We start from the raw sequence: 15551 nt of genomic DNA, 5'->3' as shown, positions 1-15551 counted from the left end.
TCCCAGCTCGATAGAGCCTTTAGTGTATACCTTAGGATCTCTGAACTTAAGTTTACATTGCCAGAGTGAGAAGAATGGTACATACCTCATCCGGTATACCTCACAGGGAGGGACTAAACAAGAAAATGTATCTAACTTGTGTATTTCCAAAAATAGCCTCTTTTTCTTGTTTCTCCCCATCACAAAGCTTCTGAATCACTGGACTGATAGGTTCTATTTTGATTCCAGCATACATTTTCATGATGCCCTAGAGATGGACCCATTACCTGAGTTCCATTTCAGTCTCCAGACTTTCAATCTGCTTTGTAATGGAATCCTCTGACTCGGAAACTTGACCATTCAGTTCAGCAAGTGAGAATGTGCGCCTCTGTAAAGAAGAATAGTGGGAATGAGGGTGAAATGCTATGAGGAAAGTCATCCTCCAAAGTCGTGAGGGTTCCTGGGTACTGCAGTCTGATATTTGGTCACATATTTCCATAAGGGCACTTACCCGAAGTTTAGGAGGTGGGTTCTCCCCAGTCTCCCTTTTTAATTTAAGTTGAGCCAGATCCTGAGCCAGGATCTTTCTATCTTCAAGAAGGTCATTCAGATGGCGCCTGGCTTCCTCAGTACTGACCATAACCTCAATTTCATTTCCAAGCCAGTTCTAGAAGAGAAATCGGTGCCATTGGGTTAGGGATGAGGAACCTCTAGCCTGGGGGTTAGATTTAGCTCCAGACTTCAGTTCACTCGGACCAGAGCCCAAGTAACTAGAAGTGAGAATTCTATATAACCTGTCTTTACCTTCTTCATTTTCTCCTTAACCTTTGTCCTTATCTAGTTATAATATAGAATTGAAGCATATTTTGATTGTGTGCACTATTTAACAAATAGATATCCATTCTTAATCTTTAAAGTAGATGAATGGAATATTTTTAAGCAAACAAAATTAACTAAATTCCGTTTTCAAAAAAGTAACCATGCCTGAGAATACTTTCATTTTTGATGAAGACATACCATGCTAAAAGTAATCCAACAAAGGTACAAATAGGTTAATACTAAAAGGATTAAAAAAATATACCATGCTGATATTAGTTGAGAAAAAGTTGGAGGGGCCACATTATTAGCAGAAAAAATAGATTTCAGAAAAAATACGACCAGGGATAAAAAAGATCATTTTATAAGAAGGAAGGGATCAATTAATCCTCATTGTTTATGGCTCTGGTAACAAAGCTTCAAAAAACATGGAGCAAACCAGATAGAGGTACAAGGACAAAAAGACAAATCCATAATTCCAAGCTGGAGATTTCAATACCCATCTCTCGATAATTGATAGAACAAGTCGGTAAAAATCAGCAAGGATACAGTAGAAATGAACAGCACAATCAATGAAATCAACATGGTTGACATTTATAGAACACCATCCAACAGCAGCACAATAGACATTCTTCTCAAGTACACATAGAACATTTGCCAAGCCTGACCATATTCTAGGCCATAATAAGTCTCAATAAATTCAAAAGGATTCAAGTCATACACAGTATGTTCTCTAACCACAATGGAATTAAATTAGAAATCGTAACAGAAAGATACTTGGAAAAAAATCCTCCAACATTTGGAAACTAAATAACACACTTCTAAATAACCCATGTGTCAAAAAAGAAATCAACAGGGAAATTAGAATGTATTTTGAATTGAATGCAAATGAAAACATAATGATCACAATTTGTGGGATGTTGTTAAAGGAGTAAAGGGAAATCTATAGCATTAAATGCCTATATTAGAAAAGAATAAAGAACTCAAGTGAATGACCTCAGCTTCTACCTTAAGAAACTAAAAAAATAAGAGCCAATTAAACCCAAAGCAGTAAGGAAATAATAGAGATAAGACTGGAAATTAATGAGCTGGGGTTTTTAGGTATTTTTTTTATTATGGTATGATATACATAATATAAAATTTACCATTTGTAAGAATGAGCTGGTTCTTTGATAAACCTCTAGCCAAACTGATCAGGAAAAGAGAGAAAAGACACAAAATATCAATAACAGGAATGAGATAGACAACATTAGTATAGCTTTTATAGACATTAGAAGGATAATAAGGGAATGTCATGAATAACTTCATGCCAATAAATTTGACAACTTAGATGTAACAGACAAGATCCCTGAAAGACAAAAACTACCAAAGCTCACTCAAGAAGAAATATATAATCTAAACAACTCTATATCTATTTAAAAATTTGTATTTTATTTAACACCCCTCCCCACAAAGAGCAAAAATGAACAAAAAACCCTTTAGTCCTAGATGGCTTAACTTGTGAATTGCACCAAACCTTAAAAAAAAAAATTACTGGGGAATATTGGGGAACAGTGTGTCTCTTCAGGGCCCATTAGCTCCAAGTCAAGTTGTTGTCCTTCAATCTAGTTGTGGAGGGTGCAGTTCAGCTCCAAGTCCAGTCGCCATTTTTCAATCTTTAGTTGCAGGGGACACAGCCCACCGTCCCATGTGGGAATTGAACTGGCCAACCTTGTTGTTAAAAGCTCGCAGTCTAGCCAACTGAGCCACCCAGCTGCTCTGCACCAAACTTTTAAGGAAGAAATGATATTAAATCTATACAAACTCTTCCAGACAGTGGAAGAGGAAGGGCTACTCCCCAGCTCACTCTAAGAGGCCAGCATTACCTTGATACTAAAACCAGATGAAGACAATCTAAGAAAACAACAGACCAATATCCGTCAGGAACACAGATGCAAAAATTTTACACAAAATTTTTAGGTTAATAAAATTTTAATTTCACGTGTCGTTGAATTCAACAATACATGAAAAGGATGATATATCACAACCAAGAGGAGTTTATCCAAAGAATGCAAGGCTGGTTCCATATTTGAACATCATAGTAATTCACCAAATCAACAAACTAGAGACAAAAAGTATTTGACAAAATTTACATCCACTCAGAATAAAAACTTATAGCAAACTAAGACCAGATAAGAACTTCCTCAACCTGATAAAGGGCATCTATGAAAAACCTCCAGCTAACATCATACTTAATGGTGGCAGACTGAGTGGTTTTCTACCACTCCTATTCAACATCATCCAGAAGGTCCTAGTCAATGCAGTAAGTAGGGCAAGTAAAAGAAATAAAAGACATGCAGGTTAGAAAGGAAGAAATAAAACACTATTTACAGATGGCATGATTATCTATGTAGAAAATCCCAAAGAATCTATAAAATAGCTACTAGACGAATAAAGTCAGAAGATAAAAGTTAATATAAAAAAAGTAATTGTATTTCTATGTATCAGCAATGAACAACTAGATACGCAATTTGGAAATTTCTTACATAGTGAAACATATACTTACCATGTGACCCAGCAAACCCGCTTCCAGGTACTTACCCAAATGAAATGATTACCTACGTTTACAGAAACCTGTATGTGAATGTTTTAATAGAAGCTTTATTCATAATCACCAAACACTGGGAAGAAAACCCCAAGATATCCTTTGAAAGGTGAATGGATAAACTATGGGACATCCGTACAATGGAATACCACTCAGCCAAAAAAAAGGGGTACAAGCTACAGGTAACAACATGCATGAATCTCAAATGCATTATGCTGAGTGAAAGAAGCCAGACTGTGTTTCCATTTACATGACACCAATGCAAAGAGAAAACAATGATGACACATGACAGATCCATGTTTGCCAAGGGCCAGGATGTGGGAGGAGCTGACTACAAAGGGGCATAGGGGAATTTGGGGGGGATCATAGGACTATTCTATATCTTGATTGTGGTGGTGGTTATACAATTGTACATGTTGTAAAAACTTGCAGAACTGTACACTAAAAAAGGTAAATCTTTTAATTAAAGTTTATTGGGGTGACAATTCTTAAAATTACATAAGCTTCAGGTGTACAATTCTGTAATACATCATCTTTACGTCACATAAACTTTAATTAAAAAAAGATAAATTTTACTATATGTCAGTTATGCCTTAATAAAATAAACCAGGAAAAAAATCAGTGTCATTTGCCATACCCACAGAGCGAAAACAAACAAACCATAGATGATCTCAATAGGATTCAGAAAAAGCTTTTGAAAAAAACCCAACATCCATTCATGATAAAAACTTCCAGCAGACTAAAAATAGACAGGAAGTTGTTCAACCTGATAAAGAACATATACAATAAACCTACAGCTAACATACTTTATTTTGATAGAAAAATTCTTTAATCGGAACAAGTTTACATGTTGACACTTATGGCTTACCTAGAATAAATCTGTCCATATTTTAATTGTACTAATAACCAAACATATAATAGCAAGAGTTCCCTCTAAACAGTGGGTCCTAGGTTCCACTGTAAGAGCTCTCAAAAGCAAAACTCCAGCTATTGAAATGATTCAAACTTTTTGTCTGCGGATGAGAACAATTATCCCAGAGGTCAAAACATACAGTGCATGCCATGTGCAAACACTGAAGTATTAGAAGCCTTTCTTCCATCTTCATAGATTCAAAACATGAGAAGTGTCTTTTAATTACCCTGTTTCCCCGAAAAGAAGACCTAGCCGGACAATCAGCTCTAATGCGTATTTTGGAGCAAAAATTAATATAAGACCCACTCTTATATTATATTACATTATATTGTATAAGACCCAGTATTACATTATATTATACCCAGTCTTATAGTAAAATAAGCCCGGGTCTTATGTTAAGTTTTGCTCGAAAAGACGCATTAGAGCTGGTTGTCCGTCTAGGTCTTATTTTCAGGGAAACACGGTTTTAAAACCACCAACTGAGCTGATCCAAACATCTTAGAGATGCTCTCTAAGTGGCTCTGTTAAGTGGCCCTTAAATTTTGTGTGCTGACCTTGGTTCACCCTGATTTAGTCCTATACATGGATATACAGACGGCCAAAAAGTACTCCTTTACGTTGTCTGCTGCCTCAGAGCAACCAGTGTTCCCACGTTTTGCAATCCTGTCACGTGCGTGACACAGAAATAGAAACTCCCTTGTGATACAGGCGTGTTTTCGCATAGGCAAGCAGCTTCCTTACATAGCATTTACTTTTCTTTACTGCACGGGCATCACGGTTGTTCTCCAATTTATAAGACACTACTTTGTGACCTCCCTAGTGAGCGTGGCTTTTTAAAGCATTCAGAAGTGTCTCAAAAATAAACTGTCATTGTTTAGTTTTCAGTTTCAGCTACTAGTGCCTGTAAAGGTCTTATATGCCTGAACCCTAAAGCCAGACTCATTCCTATGGGCACCCCTTCTGCTCTCCGCAGGAAAGTCATGTGACTTCACTGAATGCCCAGCCATAAAATTAAATTACCTTCAAAAGTTCACATGAGTTTTGTACCTTGTAGAATTGTCGGTTCAATGTCGGTTGGGTATCTAGTTGTCATACAGAAAGGTAGGCAGACCACACAAAGCCCACAAACAGTCAAAAGACGGTCTGATAAGTCCAAGATTTGTAAAAACCTATGCACAAAACCCACGGTATTTGGGAAAAGAGGAAAGGTTTATACTCAAACAAGTAGCAGTGTTAGAAATATAACTTTTTTCTACTGTCAATTATGCATGAACACACACACACACACACACTAACTGAAAGTATACTACAACCAATGTCTGGAAAAGCAGTTCAACGTTTCCTAAATGGAGTTTCCCTCACACTCACTGTGTAACGTAGCTGTTAATACTGCACAAGTACAATTAAGCAATGTTTAATTACTTTTAAACAAAGATAAAGGGACTTTCTCCCTCAAAACAAGTTTTAAACATCAAAACCTATGCTTGTAAAAATTTAAAACTTTCAGACGTCTAAATAGCTTAAGTCAAAACCATTTGAAACTTCTCAAGAACTTTTATTTTTGATTGGGGTGACAATGGTTGGTAAAGTTACATAGGTTTCAGGTGTACAATTCTGTAATCCATCATCTGTATCTCACATTGTGGGCTCACCACCCAGAGTCAGTTCTCCTTCCATCACCATATGTCTACATCCCAGGCATGTCAACCTAGTTATCTAGCGGAGAGCTCCTTCAGAGACACTTCAGTCTCTCTCCTCACGGCTGGCTTTTCCTTACTGCCGGCCTCGCCTTCCCTTTCTTCAGTGCTGTCTCATTACGTTGTGGCTGATTGCCCTCTTGAGCGTCCAAGCCCCCATTTAGAGTCTTTGAACCTGTTTGTTCCCTTTCCAGCTTCTTGTCTGGCCCTTTCCTCCTTTGATCTTTGGTTTTATTTGCTTCCCCGCGCTGCCTTTGTTCTGCAAGAGATTTATTCAGCACTTGCGTGGTTACAGAATCTCCTTCACCAACCCAAAACGCGTTCTTAGACCCGTTATACATATGAGGTCTGACCATTAAGTTCGCGAACTCATCCTAGAAAAAGTGCTACAGACCTCATTACTGAGTATCACTACAGTCACCTTCGAAGGACTCCCCTTAGGAAGCTATGCACCGACACCAGTGCCTAGTCCACCCTTCAAAGCAATTTTGGAACTCTTTCTGGAATGGCCATCAGAGCTGTCGTCGTATTACCCTTGATGTCCTGAATGGCATCCAAATGTCTTCCTTTCAATATTTCCTTTACCTTCGGATAAAGAAAGAAATCACTGGGGGCCAGATCAGGTGAGTAGGGAGGGTGTCCCAATACAGCTATTTGTTTACTGGCTAAAAACACCCTCACCGATAGTGCTATGTGAACTGGTGCATTGTCGTGATGCAAGAGCCACGAATCGTTGGTGAAAATCTCACGTCTAACCTTTTCATGCAGCCTTTTCAGCACTTCCAAATAGTAAACTTAGTTAACTGTTTGTCCAGTTGGTACAAATTCATAATGAATAATCCCTCTGATATCTAAAAAGGTTAGCAATATCATTGCAACAAGTTCGCAAACTTAATTGTCACACTACGTACAGTGCTGCCAAAGCAAGCACATGGTGGCAAGTTTGTGAACTTAATTGTCACACCTCGTACATCCCTGCAGACTTTCCCATAATAATCAGAGTCACGTTGAGTCGCTGTCATTTCTTTCAGTGTTGTAATCATTTCTGAGCTTGTTGCATTGTGACCTGAAGTGAAACAAGTTCATCCAAGGCCTCGATATATCTCTTCGCATCAAGGTTGTCAATTTAGATTGAAGTCTTGTCTTTATTTCGCCGTGTATCCTTGGAAGTCGAGAATCCATTGATGTTTCTTGTTTCTTCTTCCACTTCCTTAACTTCTGGCTTCTTTCCTGCATCTTGATTCTGCCGCTCAGTTTCCACTTGTTCCTCTTGTTTGCGTTTTCTATCTGCTGCTTCTTTCTCATGTTGGCCTTTCAGCATATTCCTTCTGGGAGCAGTCTGAAAGTTTCTTCCACCTTTTCTCTTCTTTCCGCCTTCTCAACCATCTCCTTTCTCTTGATAGTTACATCCGCTTCAGTGAAAATTTCCCTTTCTGACTCAACTTCTTTCTTCCCCTCTTTCTTGTCTGGTTCTTGGCTTAGTTTCTTCATTCTGGCCTTCTTCATCTTTTTAAAGCTGCTTTTTAGGTTGTTTTTCCTCTTGCCCCATTTTCTTGCCTTTGTCTTCTTCAGTTAAGATGTGACTCTCTGAAGGGCAGGTCTGTTTTACCATTTGGGGTCTGCCTCTTGGTTTTGGAGTCCTGACTTCTATAGCTGCAGGTTGTCCTCTTTCACGACACACTTTTAGATCAACAGTGACATTGCTATTGTCACTATTCCTGCCTCCTTGGTTTTACTAGTTTTTCTGCCTTTCTCTTTCTCCCTCTTCTGGCAGCTTTTGGAGTGGTTTCGTCAATCGCTTTCATCACATCCTCACTGCTGGCTTTTTCTTCATGGTCGGTATCTTCCTTTGAAACACTAGTCTTTTTTTCTTCACTTTTAACATCAGATGATGCATTTGATAGTTTAGCTGATGCCTGTTGATTTGAAAATGTCACTTTCGGATTGTTATCTATATCCCATAAACCTTCCTTAAAGCCTTTTCGTTTATTTAGTTTTCCGCACTTTTCCTTATTTTCTGAGTAAGGAAACATAACCGTTGGGCCTAAAAAAGCAGTCTCATGGGTTCCAAAAAAGAAAAAGGGTAGTTTGTGGGTGGTTTTGCAGCTCCATCAGGAATCTCATCTATTTGGCTGGCTAATGAGAGTAACCTTTTTCATCTTGACGAAGATGAGGTCTCCAGGTTTGAAATCGCAAGTCACGTTTTGCGAAGGGTGATGCCTGGGTTTGAAGCCCAGGGAGGAGGTGCAGCAGTATAGACCAAGGGGTTGGGGTAGGGGCATGCGGGAGGACAGATGGGACTGGACCGAGGCTCCCGGGTGGCAGGAGTGGGAGGATGCCTCGGGGTGTCCTGACACACCTGCCAGGGCCGCGGGTGCATGCCGGCTACCTCTGCTCGCCTCCACGCAAGCCACCTATGTCACCAGCTGCCGCAGAGGAGTCTCAATGGCTCCGAATCATAACCACCACTGCCACTGTCCTACAACTAACATACTTAATGGTGAAAGATTGAATGCTTTCTTCCTAAGAGTGAAACAAAGCAAGGATGTCTCCTTCACCTACTGTATTCAATATTTTACTGTAGGTATTGGCAAGTGCAATAAGGCAAGACAAAGTTAAAAGAAAGAAAGGCACACAGAACTGATAAGAATAAATAAAATTGTCTCTATTTGCAGGTGACATGATCGTATATGTGAAAAATCCTAAGGACTCTACAAAAAAAAGCTACAAGAACCAGCAAGTATGTCCAAACAGTTGGAAATGGAAATTAAAGAAACTCAGATTTCCAATATCATAAAAATATGAAATATTTAGGAATATATTCGACAAATGTTGTAACACCGATACAATGAAAACAAAAACACTGCTGAGAGAAATAAAAGACAAATAAATGGAGAGATGTACCATGTTCATGGATTGAAAGACCCAATATTGTTAAGATGTAAATTCTCCTCAAATTTATCTATAGATTCTATATAGTCCTAATCACACTCCCAGCAGAATTTTTGTAGAAACTGGCAAGCTGATTCTAAAATTTATATGGAATTGTAAAGGACCTAGTTTTCCCAAAACAACTTTGAAAATGAATAACAACTTTAGAGGATTTATACTATCTGATTTCAGAACGTATTATAAAGCTAGTATCATCAAAACATTTTGGTATTGCCAGAAGGATAGACATAGAGATCAATGGAATAGAATCTAGAAATTGACTTATGGACAATCGATTTTCACAAAGGTATCAAGTCAAAATGAATCACAGACCTAAACATAAAGCTTAATATTATGTAACTTCTAGAAGAAAATTTAGAGGGAAATCTTAGTGACCTTGGGTTTGGCAAAAATTTCTTCAGCAGGACATAAAAACCATTGAAGTATAAAAGAAAATGTCAATACATTGGATGGCATCAAAATTAAAAAGCTTTGTTTTTCAGAAAACACTTTCACAAAATGAAAAGGCAACCCACGGTCTGGGAGAAATATTTATAAGACATAGAAGTCCTTTGTTGGATATGTCTAGACTATATAAAGAATACTAACTCAAAAATAAGAAAAAAGACAGCCCAATTAAAAATGGGGAAAAGATTTGAACAGATATTTCATAAAACATACATATGGCAAATAAGCACATGAAAAGATGCTCAACACCATTAATCACCAGGAAAATGCAAAGTTAAATGACAGTGGTGTACCACTACCTATCTACTAGAATAGCTAAAATTTAAAAGACTGACGATACTCAAACTAAGTATTGGTGAGAATGCACTGCAACAGGAACCCTCATGCATTGCTAAAAGGAATGTAAAACGGTATGACCACTTTGGAAAACAATTTTGCAGTTGCTTCAAAGTTAAAATACATACCTATTATATAAACCAACAATTCCACTCCTAGGTTTCCTACCCCAAAGAAATAAAAACACGTGTGCACATGATGTTCAGTACGATACTTGTCATAGTCAAAAACTGGAAATAATACACATGTCCATCAGCAAGTGAATGAATAAAAAACTGTGGTACATCCATGCCGTGGGATGCCACTCAGCAGTAAAAAGAAGTATTGATACACACGATCACATGGATGAATCTCAAACTAATTAAACTGAATGAAAGCCAGAAGAAATCCTGTATGATTCAATTTTTATAAAATTATAGAAAGTGAAGATAAGTCTGTAATGACAAAAGGCAGATTAATGGTTACCTGGAGATGGGGGTCCAGAGGAGGGAGGGATTACAAGGGGGTACACACAAAGTTTGGGTCCTGATGGACATTGACATTATCTTGATTGTGGTGATGATTTCATGGGTACATATCTGTGTCAAAACTTATTAAACTGTACACATCAAACATGCACAATTTATTGTAGGTCAATTATACCTCAATAAAACTGTTTAAAACTTAAGTGACCCTCAACTCAAGAGGAGTAGGGATAGAAAGGGTTCGCTACTCTTGGTATTTAACAGCCACTCAACGATATCATATCCTCAGGAAATAAAGCATTCTGGCAGACCTTTAGCTTTGCAGTGATTAACTCTAAATGAAACAAAAGCACCTTCCATTTTCTCCCACCCCCAGTATACACAAGAGAACTGGCCGGTCAAGCTGTCCGTACCTTCACTCGAGCAGCAGTGCCTTCCATCCCACGGCTCTGAGTCTCTTTCCGCTTATCTGTGACCTCCCGCTGTTTCTGGAGAGCATCCTTGAGACGCTTGTTGGCAGCTGCTGCCTAAATAAAAATGGCTCACAGTCATGTTGAATTGAAGGGTAAAAAGAACATTCGAATTTCCAGCATATGAGTAAACTAGAAAAACAAAAAAATTCTATGGTGTGTGTTCCTATAGGAATCAAGTTTATAAGTCTCCACGTATGTGATACTGGTCAACAATTTGAGTCCAGGAGGCACACATTTCCTATTTTTCTTTCTTTTTTACTTCATTTTATTTTTTTTAAGTTTTTTAAAATTAGTTTCAGGTGTACAAAACAACATAGAGATTAGACATTTTCACCCCTCACAAAGTGATAACCCCCCCACCCAGGTCTACTACCCCTCTGACATCGTATATAGGTGCAGGCTTGAAAATGTCTGGAAATGTCACATACCAACAGTACTCTGTGTTGTTTTGGAAAGAAGCAAGCCCAATTAGAAGAAAATCCTTATTTAAACAGTACCATTTTCATCAGGTTTTTATCTGCTCACAGTTCATGAAACGTCAACAGGGATCAAGACTTAGGAATTGCTGGTCAGGATTAGCATCCTAGGTTTCTTAGGACACCAGCTCCTTTAAAAGATACCACTTTGCCAGCATCTAAGCAATACACTTGACCTAGCAGATCGGATTTTCTTACCTCCTCAGTTTTACGTCTAAGCACATTAGACTGTTTCTGGAAGTTTCTTTCAAGTTTGAGCAGTTCATATTGCCTCTTTCGATCCTGAGAAGAAAAGAGCCAGACTTTTAATTGCTATTCAGCTAGCTAAAATAAAGCCTTATAATGTAACTAAAGAGTCTTTCGATGGCATAGTCTTTATGGAAAACAACAGGTTCCTCAAAAAATTAAAAATAGAACTGCTGTACAATCTAGCAGTCCCACTATTGGGTATATAGCCAAAGGAAATGAAATCAGTATCTTTTAAAAAAAAAAAAATTTATTGGGGTGACAATGGTTAGTAAAATTACATAGGTTTCAAGTGTACAATTCTGCAATATATCACCTATAAATCCCATTGTGTGTTCACCACCCAGAGTCAGTTCTTCCATCACCATATATTTGATCCCCCTTACCCTCTTCTACCTCCCCTCTTACCCTCTGGTCGAAATCATTATCTTTAAGAGATAACTGCAGTCCCATATTCATTGCAGCATTATTCACAATAACCAAGATATGGAAACAACTTAAATGTTTGTCACCAGATAAATGGATAAAGAAAATTTGATATATATACACAATGGAACATTATTCAGCCATTAACAAGAAAGAAATCCTGCCATTTGCGACAACACGGATGGACCTGAAGGTCATTATGCTAAGCGAAATAAACCAGACAGAGAAAGACAAATACCATATGATCTCACTTATAGAGAGACTCTAAAACAGTTGAACTCATAGAACCAGAGTAGAACAGTAGTTACCAGGGACTTGGGGTTGGGGAACATGGAGAAACATTAGTCAAAGGGTATAAACTTCCAGTTGTAAGATGAATAAGTTTTGGGGATCTATGGAGAGCATAGTGACTACAGTGAATAATACTATATTGTATATTTGAAATTTGCTGAGTATGTCTTAAGTGTTCTCAACACACTGACAAAAAATGGGTAACTATGTGAGGTGATAGATGTGACATCTCCAAAATTACTCTTTCTGGATCTATGACTATTCTGGATCACTTGCATTTCCATATGAATTTTAGGATCAGCATGTCAATTTCTGTAAATAAGCCAAGTGGAATTTTGATTGGGATTGTGTTGAATCTGTACATCAATCTGGGGAGTATTCCATCTTAAGAATATTGTCTTCTGATCCATGAACATGGGTTATCTTTCCATTTATTTAGATAATTAATTCAATGATGTTTTATAGTTTTTAGTGTACAAGTCTTATACTTGTTTTGTTATGTTTATTCCTAAGTGTTTTATTCTTATTGATGTTATTATAAATGAAATTGTTTTCTTCTTAATTTCACTTTCAAATTGTTAGTTGCTAGTGTATAGAAATACAACTGATTTTCATACATTGAACTTATATGCTGCAACTTTGCTGAACTTGTGTATTAGTTGTAATAGTTTTTTAGTAGATTTTCTACATGCAAGATAAAGTCATCTGCTAACAGAGATAGTTTTTCTTCTTCCTTTCCAATCTGGATGACTTTTATATACATATTTTTCTTGTCTAAGAGCCCTGGCTAGAACCTCCAGGACAATGTTGAATAGAAGTGGCAAGAGTGGATACACTTGTCTTGTTTGTTCCTTATGTTAGGGCAAAAGTATTCTGCCTTTCACCGCTAAGTATGATGCTAGTTGCAGGGTTTTCATAAATGCCCTTCATCAAGATGAGAAAGTTCCCCTCTATTCCTAGTTTCTCGAGTGTTTTATCATTAAAGGATGTTAGATTTTGTCAAATGCTTTTTTCTGTGTCTATTGAGATAATCATGTGGTTCTTGTCCTTTATTCTACTGATATGATAATATATTAATATTTAGATGTTAAAGAAGGCTTACGTTTTTTTTTTTTTTTTCCAGATAGACCTTACTTGGTCATGGTGTATCACATTCTTTTTATATGCTGTTGGATTCAGTTTGTCAGTATTATGTTGAAGATTCTCAAGTCTATATTCATGAGATACTGGTCTGAAGTTTTCTTTTCTTGGGATGTCTTTGTATGGTTTTTGTGTCAGGGAAGTACTGGCCTCATATAATGAGTTGGGGAGTGTTCCCTCTGCTTCTGTTTTATGGAATAGTTTCTGAAAATTTGGTGTTATTTCTTCTTTAAATGTCTGGTAGAACTCACTAGTGAAGACATCTAGGCCTGGGCTTTTCTTTCTGGGAAATTTCTAACTACTAACTTAATCTCCTGTTATAGGTCTGTAAAGATTTTCTATTTCTTCTTCAGTAAGTTTTGGTAGTTTTTGTCTTTTTAAGAACTTGCCCATTTCATCTAGGTTATCTAATTTGTTGGCATACAATTGTTTACAGTATTCCTTTATAACCCTTTCCTTCTGAAAGACTAGTAGTGATGCCTTCTCTTTCATTCCTAATTTTAGTAATATGAATCTTCTTTTTTTCTTATAAAGCGTATGTAAAAGTTTGTTAGTATTTGTTGATCACTTCAAAGGACCAAATTTTGGTTTCATTGATGTTCTCTATTGTTTATCTATTCTCTATTTCATTAATTTCCACTCTAACCTTTAATATTTCTTTCTGCATGCTAGCTTTGGGTTTACTTTACTTTTCCTTTTTTTCAAGGTCTTAAAGTATAAAACTAGGTTATTGAGATCTTTCTTCATTTCTAATATAGGCATTTACAGCTAGATTTCCCTCTAAGTACCCTTTAGCTGCATCCCATAAGTTTGGGTATGTCGTATCTTTGTTTTATTCATCTCAAAGTTTTCTTGTGATTTCTTCTTTGACTCATCATTTAATTAGGAGTGTTGTTTAATTTCCTCAGATTTGTGAATTTCCAAAATTTGTTTCTGTTATTGATTTCCTACTTAACTGCATTGTGGTTGGAAAAATGCTTTGTATTATTTCAATCCTTTTAAATTTATTGATGCCTGTTTTATGACCTAACATATGGTCTATCCTGGAGAATGATCCGTGTACTCTTCAAAAGAACGTGTATCCTGTTGTCGGTTGGAGTATTCTCTAGATGCCTGCTAGGTCTAGTTAGTTTATAATATTGCTGAAGTCTTATATGTATTTCCTTCCTGATCTGGTTGTGTCTAGTTGTTCTAACCATTATGAAAGTGGGGTATTGAAGTGTCCAAATATTATTGTTGATTTGTCTATTTTTCCCTTCATTTCTGTCAGTGTTTGCTTCAATATTTTGGGGCTGTGTTGTTAGGTGCATAATTTTATAATTGTTATATCTTCCTGGTGGGTTGATTCTTTTATCTGTATAAAATGTTCCTTTTTATTTCTATTAATAGTAACATTTTGTGATCTAAAGTGTATTTTGTTTGTATAGTCACTTCAGCTCTTTTATGGTTGATGTTTGAGAGGTAGATCTTTTTTCCATCCCTTTACTTTCGACTTATTTGTATCTTTGAATCCATTATGTATCTTCTAGAGATAGCATAGACCTTGGTTTTTGTTATTCAGTCTGACAATCTCTGCCTTTTGATTAGATTGTTTAATCCACTCTCATTATGTTATTATTGATATGACTGGTTTTATGTTTTCAAGTTCAGTTTTTGTTTTCTGTCATATCATTTTGCTCATTATTCTTTTACTGCTTTCTTTTACATTAGGTGAATATGAATATTTGGTGGTGTAGCATATTAATTCCTTTAATGATTATTTCACTATACTTTGAGTTATTTTCTTAGTTATTGCCCCAGTGCTTATGATAAACATCTTATCAGAATCTACTTCAGATTTATATTAACTTAATTCCAGTGAGAAATAGAAACACTATTCATATATAGCTCTGTTCTCTCTTTCCTTTTTTGTACTATTATTGTTATGCATATTAAATCAACATATATCATATATTGTGTATTATACACAGCCCAAAAATACATTATTACAATTATTACTTTATATATTTTATGTCCTTTAAACAAACTGAGATGAAAGGAACTCAAATATGTATTTACAGAATTTGTTCTTATTTACCATTTCTGGTTCTAATCTTTTCTTCCTGTAGATTCATGTTATCATTTGATGTTATTTTCTTACTCAAATATAACTTTGCTCCCAGCCACCTCCTTTGTGCTGCTATTGTCAAATATATTACATTTCTATATGTTATAGGCCCATCAATATGATTATATACATATTATTTTATACAATTGCTTTTTAAGTCAGTTAAGAGAAGAAAGGAAAAGAAATATGCAATTAAACTCTTTT

General features: G+C 36.5%; 1 protein-coding gene and 1 pseudogene across 6 annotated transcripts in view; both read right to left on the bottom strand.

The window, feature by feature from the left end:
- KIF4A (kinesin family member 4A) overlaps nt 1-15551 on the bottom strand; it is a 91711-nt gene that overhangs the window by 19299 nt on the left and 56861 nt on the right. For all 6 annotated transcript variants that reach the window (XM_074323590.2, XM_019748006.3, XM_074323588.2 and 3 more), the window contains 4 exons: nt 11336-11419; nt 10602-10715; nt 491-646; nt 267-367 (listed from right to left, as the gene is read on the bottom strand). In XM_074323590.2, the coding sequence (XP_074179691.1) occupies nt 267-367; nt 491-646; nt 10602-10715; nt 11336-11419 (455 nt within the window). The remainder of the gene's footprint in view (nt 1-266; nt 368-490; nt 647-10601; nt 10716-11335; nt 11420-15551) is intronic.
- Nucleotides 6742-8271, bottom strand: LOC109455949 (PC4 and SFRS1-interacting protein pseudogene; annotated as a pseudogene).

The sequence above is a fragment of the Rhinolophus sinicus genome, chromosome 18, assembly GCF_057876585.1.
Source record: "Rhinolophus sinicus isolate RSI-liver-muscle chromosome 18, RSI-T2T, whole genome shotgun sequence".
Lineage (NCBI taxonomy): Eukaryota > Metazoa > Chordata > Mammalia > Chiroptera > Rhinolophidae > Rhinolophus > Rhinolophus sinicus.
Note: the sequence above shows the minus strand (reverse complement) of the source record. Positions and strands in the feature narration are given on the sequence as shown.